The sequence below is a fragment of the Oncorhynchus kisutch genome, linkage group LG15, assembly GCF_002021735.2.
Source record: "Oncorhynchus kisutch isolate 150728-3 linkage group LG15, Okis_V2, whole genome shotgun sequence".
Lineage (NCBI taxonomy): Eukaryota > Metazoa > Chordata > Actinopteri > Salmoniformes > Salmonidae > Oncorhynchus > Oncorhynchus kisutch.
Window position 1 is genome coordinate 53573614 of NC_034188.2, and position 19093 is coordinate 53592706.

The following is a 19093-nucleotide window of genomic DNA, read 5'->3' on the forward strand; positions in this document are numbered from 1 at the left end:
CATCACCCCCTCTCCTGGTTTCTCGCACCATGCTCAGGGATACTGAGAGGCTCAGCTCATGTCTTCTCTATGTCACGGGCTAAGGCTCACCCTAAACCTCCCACAGCACTGTTTCAGCAAGGAGCCCGAAGGGCGTTATTGTCTGTGGACGCCAGAACCCCACCCCACCCTTCTCTACCCTCCCCAGCCCCCGGTTACGTACGTGTGGGGACACGGAGCAACTGTTGCCCTCTGTTCCCTCTGTCCAGCCCATGGATGTGGTATGATCCGTGAGCAGGGGGCTGTTTGTACTTTGAAGTCTTAAGCACTAGACTTTAGGTTAATCGCCTGTCTCCTGATCCCCGGGCTTAGCCGCTCCTCTCTGCCTCGTCTGCCTTTCAGTGTGTGGCTCTCTCTTCGAGGCTGGGGGGAAAAAACCCTGGTTAAAAATAACACAGAAGCATCACACTGCAGCCGACCAGCCGCTCGGCTCCAAAGGTTGACAAGAAGGGTCCCGAGTGATGGACCTTCGTCCGCCCGCCGCGCAATCCAAATCAAATGATGAAATGAAAGAAGAATGCGTGCCTAGAACGAGCGCTGTGGCACTCACTCTGGGCAGCTAGCCTGGTGTAACAATTGTAATTTTTCTTGAAATATATATACATATATATTTTTGTGGCCGTAAGGATTAACTCTGGTGGTCATCTCAACCCCTCCCTTTCTCAGTAATGTTAATCCGCTCATTCTCCCTCCATTTCACTGCCTATCACACTAAGAAAGCTGCATTTAGACACGCTAGTGATATGAAGGGAGTTTGTGACTTTTCTTTCTTTCTGATGCTATGGCCAAACACAATAGGGTGGAACTGACATCTAAACAGAGAGATACAGTATTTGAGGGGAGGACTTAAAGTGGAACTCACAGTGTTTTAAAACTACTTTGCAGACATGAAACAGACAAATATAACATTAGTCAAAAATATCAAATTCACAGTTTATGCTTCAAACCAACTGTATAAGAGGTTGAGAGAATAGATGGATGCAGTTCAATGCATTATTAATATAATTCACCAATACATTTCTTGGTAAGCCAAAGAATATTGCTATCCAGGCTGTAAATCACAGCTGGCCTGAAACATTGTTTGCTGCCTTCACCCATTCGGGATTCACTGCTTCAGTTTCAATGAATCAATATTTTGAACAAATACAAATGATTGTCACTAAGTCTGGGAATGTCAATACAACCAAAACTAGCAAGGGCAATGATCACACGTCAGTCATAAAGTAGCTAATGGGCTAGCGCACATGTGTCAAGGCCCGATACACAAGCGAGTAGGATACACAAGCGAGTATAAATCAGTCAACAGTTGAGTCATCAACTAAGTACAGCTTGATGCGCTCGCATCGGTGAATTCAAATTGCGCTGTTTTCGCGGGTCCCGTTTACAGCGCGCCGCAGAGGGAAAGTGTGCAGACACACGTCACAGTCCTAGCTAGGCTAATAAAAATGTCGCAGTCAGGCTTCGGTTTTTAAAGCTTGACAATTAATAACCAAAAACCCACGCAAAGGGGAACAATGTAAGCCAATAACTGCAACATTTGAGCAGTAGCCTAGGCTGGCTACTCAAACTACATTGCATTTTGAGTGTAACATACAGCTATCAACCACAATGGTGATCCATGCAGTGCAACATTTTATTTTTTTAAACACGTTACAGTACATATTTAAATGTTACAATGACCTACAGCTATTTTTTGTTGTTTGGAGTTATTAAACACTTTTTGATGAGGGTTGATGAGCTGATTATGCACATCTGCAAGTATAGCAGCAAAGGCTGGACAAATAGTATGTATCTCTTTTGTTTAAAAATGTTAAAATGCTATACACAGCATCCTATGTCGAGTAAGTGGGCATGATAAAGGGCCACATCTTCTCAAGTTAAACAATGGCCGGCGAATTTGTTGTATTTTTTTCAATATGGCCCGTGAGACTAACGTTAACTTGCTAGCAAACCGATGGGAGGAGTGTGGTGAGCGACCAACTTTTTCCCCTTTATATAGTTTTCGGTGGCTACAACTAAAGATTCAGATGTCATTTGGTTAGCTAGCAAAGAAATGTCAATGCTGACCTTGAACGACTGTTATCCACAGTTAGCATATCTCTTAGTTGTCAATCAAATGTATTTGGCATCAATCAAATAGGCAGGCAGGCAGGAAAGTTCCCATTCAGTTGTCAAAACTTGGGTTGGGACACGCATTGGCAACCAAGCTGCAGGAGGAGGAGTAGGCCAGTATTCCCCATCCTTTATCAGAGCAATTTTGATGATCAATTAGCAGAAAAAGTTTTAGAGAGTTTATCTAATGTCCCCTCATTAGATTTTTAAGCTCATCTCGCTCTGGTTAGCATTAGTTATTGATATTGTTGTTGTTCATGTGGATAAGCAACTGAGGGAGAGATAGCTGTAGCCTTTCATCGTTCTTTGATCAATAGGACTGTGAAGTTCGCAAATGTAAGAGGACTCCCTTGGGTATTTGCAGAAATCCATTAAATTCTATTTTGTGGCATTTGGTGAATGTGTTCTAATGATCTAAAGTCACACTGTGGCTACTGCCTGTAAACACACAGTTCAGTTCAAAGTGAATGATGGCATACCCGTGTGGCAAATGGTTTATTTTCATTATAGGCCTACTGTAGCTCAAATTGGCTATGGCGCACCGGTCTGCGTAGACTCCGGTCCTGAACAAGACAGATGTTTTTTGGAGGGTTTATTTTTAGTGCAGTGTCTATTAATTGTCCAAACGGCCGCATTCCCACTCTATAGTGCTATAGAATTTTCACAAGTGCCTTACTATACGCCATTCCCAGACATTCTATGAATTTACGAAACTGTGAAAATGACCACATCTAAGTGCTCGCTTGTCAGAAAATGTTTATTTTTATTTTTTACGTGACATATTCTCCCAGGGGGTATATAGTAACTGCCCCTGAACAAGGCAGTTAACCCACTGTTCCCTGGTAGGCCTTCATTGTAAATAGGAATTTGTTCTTAACTGACTTGCCTAGTTATATAAAGATTAAATAAAAAAAGATGAACAGATTCTAATAAGATTTCATGTTGCTAAAATGCTGTCAGTTCCATTTGAACTGTATTAAAAAAGCAGTGCATTCCATATGGATTGTGATCTAAAATAGGATCTTAAATGTTTTGGGTCAGTATATTCACATATACCATAATGTATAGTACATGAACATATGCACGTGTTTTGCAAACACACACAAGCTCACACGCACACACGCCCATACACACATATAACAGCAACTTTGCTCAGAGTCGTGGCTGGCTCTGATCCCAAACCTGAGTCCTAGATCATGCATTAAGTGACCTCATGAGGCCTGCCATCGAACAAGTGCTGATGAGGCCCAAAATAGCCTGTCCTTGTGGGGCTGAGGTGGGGCCACGTCCATCCGAGGAGCCTCAGTGTGCTGCTGAGCCGGGCCGCCGGGCCGCTCTGCCAGGACGTGTTCACTCACAGACCTTAACACACTGTGACAACATGGAGCGGTGAAGAGAGAGAGAGAGAGAGAGAGAGAGGACTCGAGAGGAAGACCTTCTCCTTCCCACTCCAATGGAAACAGGGCTGATGCTGTGTTCAGGCTTTTAGGCTTGGAAGTACCATTCAGCCTTAAGTAATACAACACCACTGTCCACTTAGCCCTCTCAAGGCATTCATTAACAGAAGAATTCTGAGCTGTGGCAAGGCTGATAGAGAATTTTAAGTCACTGGGGAATGGCAGTGTGTTTTGAGATAGGCTGGGAAGACCATGTCAAACACTATCCAACCAGAGGAGGCGATGGATGGCATGCTCAGAAATGTTGGCGACCACAATCTTATCGGATTGTTTTTACAGACATCCCTTGTCACAGTGGATTACAATAACTCAGGACATTGGTGTGCCGCTGGGTAGGAATTTTTCTCACGCATATTTAATAAAAGGGGACTAGTAATGAATTGTTCTAGTATCCATGGCAACTGCTGACCTCCATCCTCCATCTTGGTCCCATTCCCGGTCCAAGCCTTGCAGACAGATATCGTACATTACATTGGGGCTACACATGTTTTTATCTTTTTTTTATTCAATTTAAAAAAAAAATACAAACCATACGCATTCAAACAGCATACAGACCCACGCAAACATCAATTACATCACACCTGCCCAGACCCACCTGCTCACACCCCTATCCCCAGCGCCCGCATCACTCTCCGCCACATGGCCTCAAACTGCACCATGTTGTTTCTCTCTGTCGCCCACGCACTTTCAACATTTAGTTAATAAATAAAACATTTGAACTTTCCATTCTGTTAACGATGGAGGATTGGATGATTTCCAGTTTTTAAGTATATGTTTTGGCTACACATTTAAAATACTGGACATATCACATACACACATAGAAATACTACCTTAACAACAGATATGTTAGCTTTGCTTCCACAGAAGCCTGATCTAGACCTGATCTAAGATTCCTCTCCACAGATACTGTAAAGCAGCAAATGGATAAACCTGTATTTCAAAAACATGAAACACTCTCCTTCAAATGACCTTTCTTTCCCAGATACACACACGCATGGAAGCACGCTCACACACACATCCATACACACAGTGGCACATTTGTCCTTTCTTCCTAAGAGATTTAACCCAACATTAGCGGGTGCATATCCTTGTCAAGACAACAAATATCTTGTTGTGCCTCTCTCTTACCGGCTTCCCTACGAATGGGATCGATACCTGCCAGAGGAAGTGACCTTTTCCTGAGCCAGCTGATGAACGTGAAGGTTAAAAATGGCATAAAATATTTTCTGCCGGCAATCGGTCCTCCTGAGACAAGGCTGGAGAGGGAGAGGGGGCGGTTGGGGGGGGGGGGGTGGGGTTGCATTGCTCTGTTTTATTTTTTTCATGCGTTACAGCAATTTTCCTGATGTTGCTTTTAATTTAGGAGACGAACGGCCAACGCTGCTTGCGCTAGGCACGGCTGTATGGATTAGCCGGCGCTGTGTGCTGTTCCAATGAGTGCAGTTATTAGATTCAGGATGCTGGTTAATGAAATAGACTGGGCTTGGTGGTGTTGTGGAGGGAAGGGTGGGCTGAAACGGTGCAGCCACTTAAAGCAATCACTTATGTCTTTCCAATGGAGAACAACCTCTGTGTTACTACAGGGTTAGGGATCATTTTAAGAGTTGAGTTTTACGGCTCTTTTAAGAGATGAGAAGAAAGACCGATCGTTTACTGCGTAGGATCTTCTTGGTCGCTTACATGTTGATTTTCGGAACCGTTGAGAATATAAACGGTATTGTTTCTGTGACCGACCAGAATAAAATCCACATTTCAATTGGAAACGAAATCACTGAAGCACAATTCCTTGTAATTGACCACAAAACCTCAGTTATATCAGATGATCATCACGGAAACCAGAGAATATTTTACATTATTCAGGAGTTGCTAGGGTCATGCTGTGAGGGAGGGCTCATGTTGTATGGGAAGCGATTGTTTATACTGTGCAGAGTCACTCAACTATGAAACTATTTCTGTATCACAACAAATAGCCCTCTACACACATGGTGTGCTAGTCACAACTACAATGCATTTTGGTGTCCGATGGTGGAGCATGACACATTTTTGGGAGAAATTCCAATACCATATCCCACATTTCCACTTTTCCACTCACTCACAGCTACCTCGAAGTTAACCTGACTCCTGATTTCCTTTGCATTAATGGGCTACTTCCTGTGTGGACAGGGCAATAACAGGAAGTAGGAAGCAGGTGTTCCAGCATGGGGTGAAAGGTCACAGGAAACTGCGGTTGGCCAGAGGAAATCACTGGAGGGAGGATTCTGAAAACATTTGAGACCAAAGGCAGCAGGGCACAGCGCAAAGTTGACACAACTTCACTGTCATCATGCTATTTTAGACATCACAATCTCGCCATAGTGGGCTGTTGTTGCCTTGAAATGCCAGATCAGATCAACGTTAGCTAGCACAACAATGCTATTTAGCATTTCAGCTAAACTAGTCATGTATTAGCCTAGGTATCAGTTTGAATGTCGCTCCATGTTAAGTGAGATTCAGCGTCGGTGGGTGTGAATGTGTTTTGTGCTTGCCTGTCTGTCTGTCCTGAGTGATTTGATTGAGTTAGGCGTTAGCTTTTATTTTTTGTAAGCTGCCTGTGCTCCTGCCTGTCCTGTCTCCATTTGGCTAGTGGATATTAGCGGCTGTACCTCACAGAGAGCCAGGCTGGCAGCTGTTGCTTAACATGACTTTACATCTGATCTTACATCTCTCACTCACTCCGCTCCCTAGGGTGACCAACAACGAGACACATGCCACGACAGCCGTGCTCGTGACAACAACCACGTTGAAACAATAACCACACACACAACCAAAATTTAGCCCTCAAAGCGCATGCGTTGGGCCTTTGGGTTGAGTATGGAAGTCCATTCATCAAATGAAACCAGACTATTGGGAGTTTGGAGAAGAGCTTACATTACTAATAGTCCAGCAATCGACAGGCTACACTGTCTGTCTGTAATTCAAACACAGAATCCTTCCACACACCACTCTCAAACTCATTATTATTAATAGTAAAAGAGAGGCACGGGAATTATTTCTGTCTAAAATAACTGCCTTTTATCTGATGCCATAGGAGCTGTTCTTTTTCCAGCCCTGCCATCAATCCATCGTTGGATTGATCCAAGGTCACTCCAAGTTCACTCAAAAGCTTAACGGAACGATTCGCCCATTTTGAATGTTATTTCGTTTTAGTGATGTTCTCTGAGTGATGTTCTATCAATTCCGGGGGTCATTTCATGTACATCTTGAGCTAATTGCCGCTCAAGCAGGCAGAAATACAGCTGGTGTGACGAGTTGTGCAAAAACGTACAACATTCAAAATGAGTGCATCTTTCCTTTAAATACTGGTTTGTGTATCCGCGTGCATCAGTTTCGATATGCACTGTATGTGCGTGTGTTCCTAGGAAACATTATGAGTGTGTGTGTGTGCGTGCATGCATGCCTGCCTGTATAATGTGTGTGTAAGTGTATATTATGCATAAATTCCTGACTATATCAGAACTGCAAAATGTCCACTCTGCAGTAGCTTTTTCCCCAGTGGACTATTCTTTAGCCAGCAGAGAGGTGTGTAACTCGTCTGATAACTCCTACAATTACACACGTTAATAATAAGGGCTGGCCGCGCGGCAGGAGAGGGAGCAGGCCGTGTTGTGTTCCACGAATTTAGGTTATGGCCTCCCGTCACTGAGTCTGAGCTCGGTAAGCACAGAAGGGACAACGCCATGAGGGATGAGCATGGCCGAAAACATAGCACAGATACCAGAAAAGAACTCAAGTTCTGAATTATTAATACCCAACATGTGCTCTTTGTCCTAAAGGGTAATTGAATTAACGGGACGGTAAATAGATGAGCAGGGTCAATGATGCAGATGAAAACAATGCAGGTCCTCCCCGAACGATCAATGGAGTGCAATCATCAAGTGGCCAGAAGTGATAATCATTTAAAGAGATTGGGAGGGGGGGGGGGATCAATGGCTTGCCTAATTGAGCCTGTTCTGTGTTGGTATGAACTGGTGGACTCTGAAAGGCCAAACAACAGAGTTCTATATGAAAAAAATACAGTGACAATTCTTCTTGTAATTTTCATTCGATGGTTCCGCTACGGTTGATTTTCAAGGAAGTGGAAGCTGGAGAGGGTGATGGAAAGAGCAAATCATCTGGATTAAATGTCGCAGCACAAATGAGCTGAAAGTCTCAGCCCTGATGTGGATTTTTGGAGGATGGCCTTTGCCACTTCTAACACCTCATCTATGTGTTTTAGCTGGACGACACTTATGAGCCACACTTCCTCTGCAGTGCTGGGGGAGCTTCCTTCCAGACCCTGGCCTGTGTGATAGCCGGTGACAGGTTGAGGTTAGTGAGGCTAGCGACCCATGGTTAATGTCACGTGTGGCTTTAAGGGGGCCTATCTGGAAGAGCAAGAAACCCCACACCCCAGCCTCCGTGTCCTGTCTGAGTGGATTATATCACAGCCGGAGGATGTCTCTTTCTGTCTGTTAACATGGAAGCCGGGAACACTCCCTCCCTGCATCGAGCCTCGTGCAGACACAGAATCAGAGCTTGGCCACAAACTCACACTGCAATGATTTATTAGATTGGGCCTTCTTCGAAAGACAAATAATAAGGACTTCCACCCCTTGTTGTGAGATGGTAGCTGCCAACACACAGACAATGGAGTGAGGCTATATAGAAACTAATGACTGGGATTAGAATCATCCATTTTGGGCTGACTAGCTCAGGGGTCAACATTTTGGCTCAGCTACCGCACTGACGCTCCTCCATAATGGTTCAGTCCAGGATTGTCAGTTTGCTAAGTCACGTTCATACCTACCTACCCAACACACATCTACAACCAGACGTGTACGTGCACACGCACACGCACACAGACACTTTCATTGCCTCAGTTGGCATGAAATAGGTTACAAAAACACATGGGAAACTCCCTTTTACATTCACTATACACTCTCAGCTTGAACTCTCATTTAGTCCAGGGAGAGAATGTAGTCTCGGTCTCAACACTAGAGGGTCTTGAGAGAAAAAAGGCAGGGGTTGGGATCATGGTAATGGGCTTCACCTGTTTGATGCGGTCAGGGTTGACGGTGGTCTGTGGCTGCAGTACGCTGACCGGTTCTGATTTCTGGGTGCTCTGCGGCATCTCCCGCACCTTCTCAGCGATGAAGTTATGGACTCCATTCAGAGCCTCCACTGTCCCCTGGATCAGACACACCCGCTCTGTCGTGCCTTGAGAACAGACGGAAACACATACAGAACATGACTTACTAACTTAAAGATTTTGGTAGGAGCTTTGGTTGTTGACAAATACATATAGAACATATGCAATATTTATTACTGGTAATGTACTCTCATTACCCATCAAACATCTTCAGAAAATGTCATTTTATGAGTATGTGTAGGCCTAATCAAACATAAAAAAAACAGAATGTGTATTTCTTTAATGTCCAGTGATTCCCTCTTTTCCCAAATGTCAAAAGTTTCACTTCTGGTCTTTCCCAAGATGGCGGCCAACATAGGAATTGTGTAATAATAATAATAATCCCATCTGTGAAAGTAATATCAGTAACGCCTGGTCAAATTCCACCAGTAAAGTCATACAGGGTCAGAAGGATGAATACAGCCTGGTTACAGATCTGTTTTGTACTGTTTTGCCAACTCCTATTGTCATTGTCTCACCAAAAGTATCATACAGGAGTTGTGTATATGTCACAAACAGATCTCGGACCAGGCTAGAATGAAAATACTAAATTGACTAGAGGCATGCTTAAATGAAGTCCATGACTATTATACTATGGTGTGTCAGGTCATTTGAAATGTACACAGTGATGATATACCTAAATGAAGCCTGTTAGGCTGCATGAATACTACTGAGTAATTAACATCACCCAAGGTCAAAGTGCGCTTACAGTAATACAGCAGATTAAGGATCTATGTCATGCTCTATGCACTAGTCCTATATTTCTACAGTATATATATATATATATATATACAGTGGGGAGAACAAGTATTTGATACACTGCAGATTTTGCAGGTTTTCCTACTTACAAAGCATGTAGAGGTCTGTATTTTTTTTAATCATAGGTACACTTCAACTGTGGGAGACGGAATCTAAAACAAAAATCCAGAAAATCACATTGTATGATTTTTAAGTAATTAATTTGCATTTTATTGCATGACATAAGTATTTGATCACCAGTAAGTATTCCGGCTCTCACAGACCTGTTAGTTTTCTTTAAGAAGCCCTCCTGTTCTCCACTCATTACCTGTATTAACTGCACCTGTTTGAACTCGTTACCTGTATAAAAGACACCTGTCCACACATTCAATCAAACAGACTCCAACCTCTCCACAATGGCCAAGACCAGAGAGCTGTGTAAGGACATCAGGGATAAAATTGTAGACCTGCACAAGGCTGGGATGGGCTACAGGACAATAGGCAAGCAGCTTGGTGAGAAAGCAACAACTGTTGGTGCAATTATTAGAAAATGGAAGAAGTTCAAGATGACGGTCAATCACCCTCGGTCTGGGGCTCCATGCAAGATCTCACCTCGTGGGGCATCAATGATCATGAGGAAGGTGAGGGATCAGCCCAGAACTACACGGCAGGACCTGGTCAATGACCTGAAGAGAGCTGGGACCACAGTCTCAAAGAAAACCATTAGTAACACACTACGCCGTCATGGATTAAAATCCTGCAGCGCACGCAAGTTCCCCTTCTCAAGCCAGCGCATGTCCAGGCCCGTTTAAAGTTAGCCAATGACCATCTGGATGATCCAGAGGAGGAATGGGAGAAGGTCATGTGGTCTGATGAGACAAAAAGAGAGCTTTTTGGTCTAAACTCCACTCGCCGTGTTTGGAGGAAGAAGAAGGATGAGTACAACCCCAAGAACACCATCCCAACCGTGAAGCATGGAGGTGGAAACATCATTATTTGGGGATGCTTTTCTGCAAAGGGGACAGGACAACTGCACCGTATTGAGGGGAGGATGGATGGGCCCATGTATCGCGAGATCTTGGCCAACAACTTCCTTCCCTCAGTAAGAGCATGGAAGATGGTTCGTGGCTGGGTCTTCCAGCATGACAACGACCCAAAACACACAGCCAGGGCAACTAAGGAGTGGCTCCGTAAGAAGCATCTCAAGGTCCTGTAGTGGCCTAGCCAGTCTCCAGACCTAAACCCAATAGAAAATCTTTGGAGGGAGCTGAAAGTCCGTATTGCCCAGCGACAGCCCCGAAACCTGAAGGATCTGGAGAAGGTCTGTATGGAGGAGTGGGTCAAAATCCCTGCTGCAGTGTGTGCAAACCTGGTCAAGAACTACAGGAAACGTGTGATCTCTGTAATTGCAAACAAAGGTTTCTGTACCAAATATTAAGTTCTGCTTTTCTGATGTATCAAATACTTATGTCATACAATAAAATGCTAATGAATTACTTAAAAATCATACAATGTGATTTTCTGGATTTTTGTTTTAGATTCCGTTTCTCACAGTTGAAGTGTACCTATGATAAAAATTACAGACAATTACAGACCTCTACATGCTTTGTAAGTAGGAAAACCTGCAAAATCGGCAATGTATCAAATACTTGTTCTTCCCACTGTATATATATACACACAGTGGCTGATGAAACTATTCACCCCCTATTTTTTTTTTGGGGGGGGGGGGTTGTATCATTTGATTTACACAACATGCTTACCACTTTGAAAATGCTAAATATTTTTTTTGGGGAAACAAACAAGAACTAATATTTAAAAAATGGAAAACTTGAGCGTGCATAACTATTCACCCCCCCAAAGTCAATACTTTGTAGAGCCACCTTTTGCAGCAATTACAGCTGCAAGTCTCTTGGGGTATGTCTCTATAAGCTTGGCACATCTAGCCACTGGGATTTTTGCAAGGGGGATGAATACTTTTGCAAGGCACTGTACTAGCAACCCATCTGCTACATTCATTATCAACCATTTGGCTTCACTATTGCATGTCTACAACCATGATTAGCAGTGAGACATGTTTAAAATGGCCACATGGCCACATCTGTTCAGTGTTACACTGTACTGTGATCCCATGACTGGATGAAGTTGTGAACGCAGCTGAAACAACAGCCACACGGCTATGGAGTGTCTTGTTGTTCAGAGAATGGCCTACAGGACATAATGACTAGTGTTGGACAGGGAGTCTACTGAAAGACTTCATATTGCAACTAATTCAATAGTAACACGAGTCATTGACTGGTCTGACATTGGAGTGTCCCTCAGGAGGGGAATTGGACAATAAAAGGGTTTATTTACAATGTCGACCTCTGCGTTACCAGTACTATACAGTAAGCACTTCATTTTTAGGTCCAGATTCTTTCAGCCTTGCTACAGACCTTGGTTAATTATCTTCCTCTACTGCCTTTATCAGTTGCATTGGCGCCATGCATCCAAGACCAACACAACTTCTCTCTGTGTAAATATATTATCACCGTTCTCTCAGAACATGTGTGTTTAGACCATGAAAGGAAAGCAACCCGCCTAAAAGCCCTCATACCGTGGCAGAAACTAGGCCAGTCCCAAACCGAGCCCTCTCCCTCTCCCTGTTTCCCTCCCTCTCTCTTCTGTTAGGGCTGGACTGACATTTGTCCTTATCGCCTCCGACCAGTTGCAGCGTCCTGCTTCCTCCTTTCCCTCCATTGTTTTCTTGGGCCAACGGGGTTGAGTTTGGCCCTACGCAGTACCAGTTGTGGCGCACTATTAATACAGAGCAATTGAGGAATCTCAGACTGTCACTTGGCGTAAAGAGCCTCTGTGAGTTCCTGACAGCTGGTGTCCCATGGGTAATCTGGGCCCGACCAATCAGCCAGTGGATTATTAGGGCAGAGATGGCCATTGTCTTGGCATGTTGATGTGGGTAAGAGGGGTGGGGAGGGGAGGGCAGACTGGTTATACTGCAGCAAAGGCCATCCTATCAGATCCTATCAAATTGTACCTTTTTTTTGCAACTGTTTTCCTGTATTTTCAATTGTATTGGTCATTTCTATAGATATACTCTCTGCCTAAGGTTTGATATTCAGCAGCACAGTTGAACCCTACTCGTTAAATGAAGGCCTAGGAAAGTGATGACTATTGTAATGTAGCTAAAGGGGAAATGTGTGTGCGTGCGTGCGTGTGTGTGTGTGTGTGTGTGTGTGTGTGTGTGTGTGTGTGTGTGTGTGTGTGTGTGTGTGTGTGTGTGTGTGTGCATGGGAGGGAGGGGGTGAGGTTACATGTGGTAACCCTGCAGGAGAAGTGTCACTGTTTGACAAAGCTTTTCTCTGCTATGTTGACATCTCCCACAGTGCTCACAGAGCATGCTCAGTTGGCAGTCCCATCCTTACTACTCGTGTTGGTCTGACTAACCTCTACCTGGTTACTGCTCTAGTTACAGTTACTATGGCAGGGAAACCCCTGGTTTCCTCCCAATTAAAAGCACACAAGACTGCTTAAAAGTATTTAGTACTTTCTTATTTACAATTTCTACGGGTGAAGGATTTCCTTCTGCAATCATCTGAACCTGAAATGAATGAAAATACGAATACAACTGAACTGTTGATGGGCATTATAGGGAACAGGTCAAATATTTTCTTCAAATGTGGTCAGATGAACCTCGTTTTGGAGCCGTTGGCCTGACACAAGTCATTGAGAAGCACTTCATGTAGTAGATGGATGGCCTGGCTGGGAGAATTCAGCTACAACAACAACTGCCATGCTGAGAGCAATGGGCCATTTCAAGAGCAGTTGTTTTTATGGAATCATTAATTGTGTGACTCATTCATTCCCTGCACGAACGGGCAGAGAGGGGAGCTGCTGAGAGATGATGTGTGCCCTGGCCTCCCCTGCTCCCCTGCCCCTGAGAGCATGACAAACCTCACATGCAGCAGCAGCAGAGGGGGCAACCCTCCGCCTAAATGTCCTTTTACACAGCTCTTACATACACACTTCTCCTGGCTAAATCTGGTGGGCGTCCAATGGCAGAGCCCATCTCTGGACCACCAGGAAGCACTTGAAGATGTATTTAATTCTACCGCTTTCACTGAAATCATCCCAGTTCAATCCCTTATTCCAATTCTGAGACTTCTTGAAAACAATCCAGTATTCTATCATGGCTGGATTCACACTGGGATAACCTTAGAGAGGGGAAAAGCCTGATACATACCAATCTTAAACTTTGAGATATGGTGGATAGGTTTAATGTAAGCTCATTAAAAGGAGCTCCATAGGCCCTGGGTAAACCCGGTAAACTGTGTACCTTTGATCTAATAGAAGGATTATCGGCCTATTATAGGGGAGACTTTCATCCATTTTGTTTCAATGGGTTTAATATCACAAAATAGAGGAAATGTGATGAGGCAGAATCACTCAGCCATGTCACATATGCTGTGTTTGTTCTAGGCTGCCTGTGTAAAAAATATCAGAATTCTCCTGCCTGTGTAAATGCAGAACAAAAACAAATCCAGATTAAAAGAAAGCTCTCAGACACTCGAAGTGTGTTGTTCTCATGGGTAAACAGAATGCATACTCTCCAGTAACCTTATGGTCAATTTATGGTGTTAAACTATTTTTAGATTACAGGTTAACACTGAGTCACACCACAAAGGTTGAATAGATCAAAAACCCATGTCTCCAAGGGAAGAACTCACTGTCATTTAGAAAGTGCTGACCACAAGCTGATACCAGCCTAGCAGAGAGAGATTGATTGATTCATTGATTGACAGGGTACTGAACCCATAGAAATGGCTTAATGACCCGGCCCAGCTCCAGGGACAAAGTAGGCAGAGCTATCTGTCTCAGCAGACAGGGGGACACTGTAGCAGAAGACTCTGCCTGTTCTGACTAGGTTTTGGAACATGAACTCTTACCCGTGGAAGGGGTTACAGATGTTTCCTGGCTTGATGACCATCAGAGAGAGAGAGAGGAAGAGAGAGAGGGGAATAGGGAGAGAGAGGGAGAAAGAGAGAGAGAGAGAGAGAGAGAGAGAGAGAGAGAGAGAGAGAGGGGAATGGCGAGAGGGAGAGAGAGAAAGAGTGTGTAAGAAAGAGTCAACGAGGACGACTGAGAGACAGGGGAGAATATAAAAACAGGCTTCACCCTTCCTCTGTGACTCGTATTTTCCTGTCCACCCATCGCGGCTCACTTGATTGCACTTTTGAAACAGATGGGTCCCCTGAGTGTCGGGGGCTCATTGTCTAGCCCTACACACAAAGCAGGAGAGAGAGGTGCTGGGAGACTGGGGTCTCCAGGGATGCAATGTGTTTATGTGTGTTTTGCTGGAGAGAAGGAGGGGGTTGGTTCAGTCCAGACCCATGACTATTCCTCCTAGTCACCCAGGCAACCGGCAGGCCCCCCGAAAATATTACGGGGCAGCTGTTGCCTGTTGGGTGACGTAATGTGCTATTATTTAAAAAAGAGAGGTTGCATGTGAGGCGACTACACTGGATGTGGACGTTGCATGTGCTTATGCAATCATGAACAGTAAGGGAGGAGGGGGTGGGGGTCAAGGAAACTTGGCAAATGGTTGCCGTCCAAAATCACTTTATGTCTTTTGAATGTGGATGAGATGAGTGGTCAGAGAGAGAGAGAGAGAGAGAGAGAGAGAGAGAGAGAGACACACTCTGCAGCCACTGAGTCTGAGGGCCAGGTTGGGCCGGAGTACAGCCAAGGAACGGATTTAGGTCATTTAGGAAACCATATGAAAACGGAATGTTGGTGTGGACAACTGGCCTGCAGCTTTCTAGAGGAATAAGTACCTGTAACAGCAAATCAGCAAACATAATTCACAGCCTCCTCCTCAGCTTTGCAATGATTGAGTACACCAGAGGAAGAATAAGAAAATCTCAAAAGAATAACAAAAGCACTTGGAAGAAACAGTAAATTCCTCTAAGGTGATGTCACTCTTTTGAGTGAGTCCTGGGCCTTCTCCCCCCCTGTCCACTCAGCCACCCCCACTTTTACTCAGTTCGACTTCAGCCAGCAAGAATGGCGTTGTCATGGTTATGGGGCCCATGCCGTGCAAACAGCTGAAAAGATGCCATGTCTGCTCTCTCCGCTGGTGTGCACTTCATCTTCTCTCACACTCTGTCCCTCACCCCCCTAAGGCCCTCTTTCACACCTCTCTGAGACCTTCCAGCTAGTAGACAGTGCACAGGAGAGGGAGAGAGGGGGGAGGGGTTTAGAAAGAGAGAGAAGGAAAGAGAGTTAAAAAGAGAGCGAGAGAGAAGATATGGGAGAGAGAGAGAGTGATAGAGAGACAGTGGTGGGAAAGGAGGGGTGTTACCCAGAGAAAAACACATTCTGCCAGGTTGCTGTAAGGACTCTTGGAAGTTGTAATTTCCATGGACAGTTGTCACACTTTCTTCCAATTAAATTTCAAACGGGTCTAACTGCATGTTAACATGGCCACAGAGCCAGAGTAAGGAGATGTGTCAAACCAGCCTTGTTTGGCTGTGAACCAGGCTGCGTTAGCGAGGAGCAACGTGTTTTTACTATGGAGATGATTTCAAGTGGCTGATACTACTAACATCCTAAAACATCTGACCCACAATACACACAATACACACACGCACGCACACACACATGCACACACACACACAGAAAACTCACACGTCCAAAAGCATACTCACAGAGGCCTATATATACTGCTATAATCACCAAACATTCACTCTGCTTAATGCACACATACCAGGCACACAGACCAAGAAAATAATCACACACTGACACACATATACCTAGAATAGATGCTCTCTTCCAGCTAAACCGTGCACATTTGAAACACACACAGAAACACAGTTACATATACACATTTCAGCAGCTCATTTGTGGTCTCAGGGCTTGTGTGGTAACTGGACCTCGTGTGAATTCTTGGTCAGCCCAGATCAGTCTAACGGTGACTGATTGCCATCCGCATTGGGCTCAGATGGAGGGAGGAGATGAGATCAGAGGAGGAGGGGGGGGGGGGGCTGGAGCACTCTGAAACCCTGTCTCATCAACCCCTGGGCCGGGCCGTACTGCACAGACGGCCTAATTATGATACACCCACACTCCCCTTCGCACACACACCAACACACACACACGCACACACTATGAATAATGAGGCAGCTACTCTTGGTTAGTGGGTGATGGAGGAGATCGAGAGGGTAGGAGGGAGGCAGGGAGGGAGGGAGGGATGAAGGAATGAGGCTAGGGGGGAGAGAAGAGAGGCTCTTGGCTGCCCTCCCTCACTGAACTTCACCCCTCCAGCCCTCCCTCTCTGAACATCAACCCCCCAGCCCTCTCTCACTGAACATCAACCCCCCAGCCCTCCCTCACTGAACATCAACCCCCCAGCCCTCCCTCTCTGAACATCAACCCCCCAGCCCTCCCTCTCTGAACATCACCCCCCATCCCTCCCTCTCTGAACATCACCCCCCTAGCCCTCCCTCTCTGAACATCACCCCCCTAGCCCTCCCTCTCTGAACATCACCCCCCTAGCCCTCCCTCTCTGAACATCACCCCCCTAGCCCTCCCTCTCTGAACATCACCCCCCTAGCCCTCCCTCTCTGAACATCACCCCCCTAGCCCTCCCTCTCTGAACATCACCCCCCTAGCCCTCCCTCTCTGAACATCACCCCCCCTCTCCTCAACCTCTCACCACAGTTAGGTTTAAAAAAAAAAGTTGTATTTTATTTTATTTAACCTTTATTTAACGAGGCAAGTCAGTTAAGAACAAATTCTTATTTACAATGACGGCCTACAGCAGCCAAACCCGGACGACGCTGGGCCAATTGTGCGCCCGCCTGCTTTTCTACTTGGACTCTATTATGTTGAATTGACTATTTGACTCCCACCCGAGCTATCCCTCTAGCGCCCTGTGTGTGTGTGTGTGTGTGTGTGAGGAGGACAGGAATGGAGGTCTGAGTTTAGACTGGCAGCAGTGGCCCGGGGCTTTAAGAAGCATTAAGGCTGGCTGTGACCTTCTCTGCAGTGGGCCCGGGCTCCAGGGTCAACCAGACCATGGTGGCTCCTGTCGATGGAAAGAGATGGGGGCCTGGTGAAGCCTTCACTCTGGGGATGGGGTGGAGGCAGCTGAAGGCAGTCGATTAGGGCTCTAAGCCTCTAACCCTACCCTCCCACCCCAAATGCTCCCTGTCCTCAACTCTTTTTTGTCATCCCCATTAAGAACATCTCCCCTTGGCGGTGTTGGGTACCGCACACCTGTCCCCGTTCGCCCCGCGTCCATCAAAGTTGTCTAAACATCCCCCTGGTCTGGTCTGGAGGGTGGCCAGATTGTGTCAGCTGGCATCAACCACCCCACCCTACCCTTTGCCCCTCTGACCATCTACTATCCGTGTGTCAGCTGCCTCCCTTCCTACCCACAGTGACTCACCCTCCGTTACCACCCTCCTCCCTCTATCCTCCACCTGGTCGTGTGGCTCCCCTGACGAGCTGCAGGGTTTATTGGGCCGGTCACCCCCCCTCCCCCCCCCCACACACACCTCTTCTTCTCCACCACCCCTTCTCCACGTCGTCTTCTCCACCTCTCCTTCTCCACCACCCCTTCTCCACGTCTTCTTCTCCACCTCTTCTTCTCCAATACCCCTTCTCCACGTCGTCTTCTCCACCTCTCCTTCTCCACCACACCTTCTCCAGCCATGATGATGGAGTCCAGTGGGAGCCGCAGATTCGAAACAGAGTTCTTTTCATTGTTTCCATGGGCACGTGTTGTGAGTAGTGTTGTTCCTTCTAAACTCTTATTCATCTGCACCACAGCGTTTACTCAACAAATGACCTTTTCCATGGAGACAGGGGATGCTTGCCGTTTTACATCATATAAAATCTGTTCCCTATTTTATACAGCTGCAAACTGCAATGAGGCAATGGAGCCTGTGAACGGGCCTCAGCCAAATAACAGAGGCTCTGCAGTCTGCACTCAGCCCTACATGGGCTGCTATTTGAACTGCATTGTTGGTTAAGGGCTTGTAAGTGAGCATTTCACGGTAAGGTCTACTACACCTGTTGTATTTGGCACATGTGACAAATACGATTTGATTTGAATCGCGCAATCCCACGGAAAAACCACATGAAACCCATATGCTTGCCGATGTCGGCACATCCTTTATCACAAGTGTTGTTCTACACTGTGTAAGCACTATGAAAGGCAAACTCACCTATATGAATGTGCTCTCGCTCTCTCCTAAACAAACAGAATCTAACACTCACTGGAGTGTCAAGTAGACAGCTACGTGTCAGTCAATATGTTGTGAAATAGCTAAACCACCTCCTGGTACAGGACGGCATGTTTTAGAAAACAGCGAAAGATTTCTCAAGTGGAGACCCAGTCTCTGAGACGACACTAGTAAAGACTCTACAGCTGAATCGGTGGATCAGACGTTTCCTTTCAAATGTGGTTCAGCATGAGAACGCCAAAGGTTTGAGTGTATGGGTCAAGGCGAGTCATTTGGCTTTTCCCAGGAAGCGTGGGGGT

At 45.6% G+C, this 19093-nt stretch overlaps 1 protein-coding gene across 2 annotated transcripts in view; it reads right to left on the minus strand.

Moving 5' to 3' along the window:
* The window catches only part of LOC109905468 (RNA-binding protein Nova-1), a 57534-nt gene that overhangs the window by 16489 nt on the left and 21952 nt on the right, over positions 1–19093 (minus strand). For both annotated transcript variants that reach the window (XM_020502852.2, XM_020502853.2), the window contains one exon: positions 8677–8843. In XM_020502852.2, coding sequence (XP_020358441.2) covers positions 8677–8843 — 167 coding nt within the window. The remainder of the gene's footprint in view (positions 1–8676; positions 8844–19093) is intronic.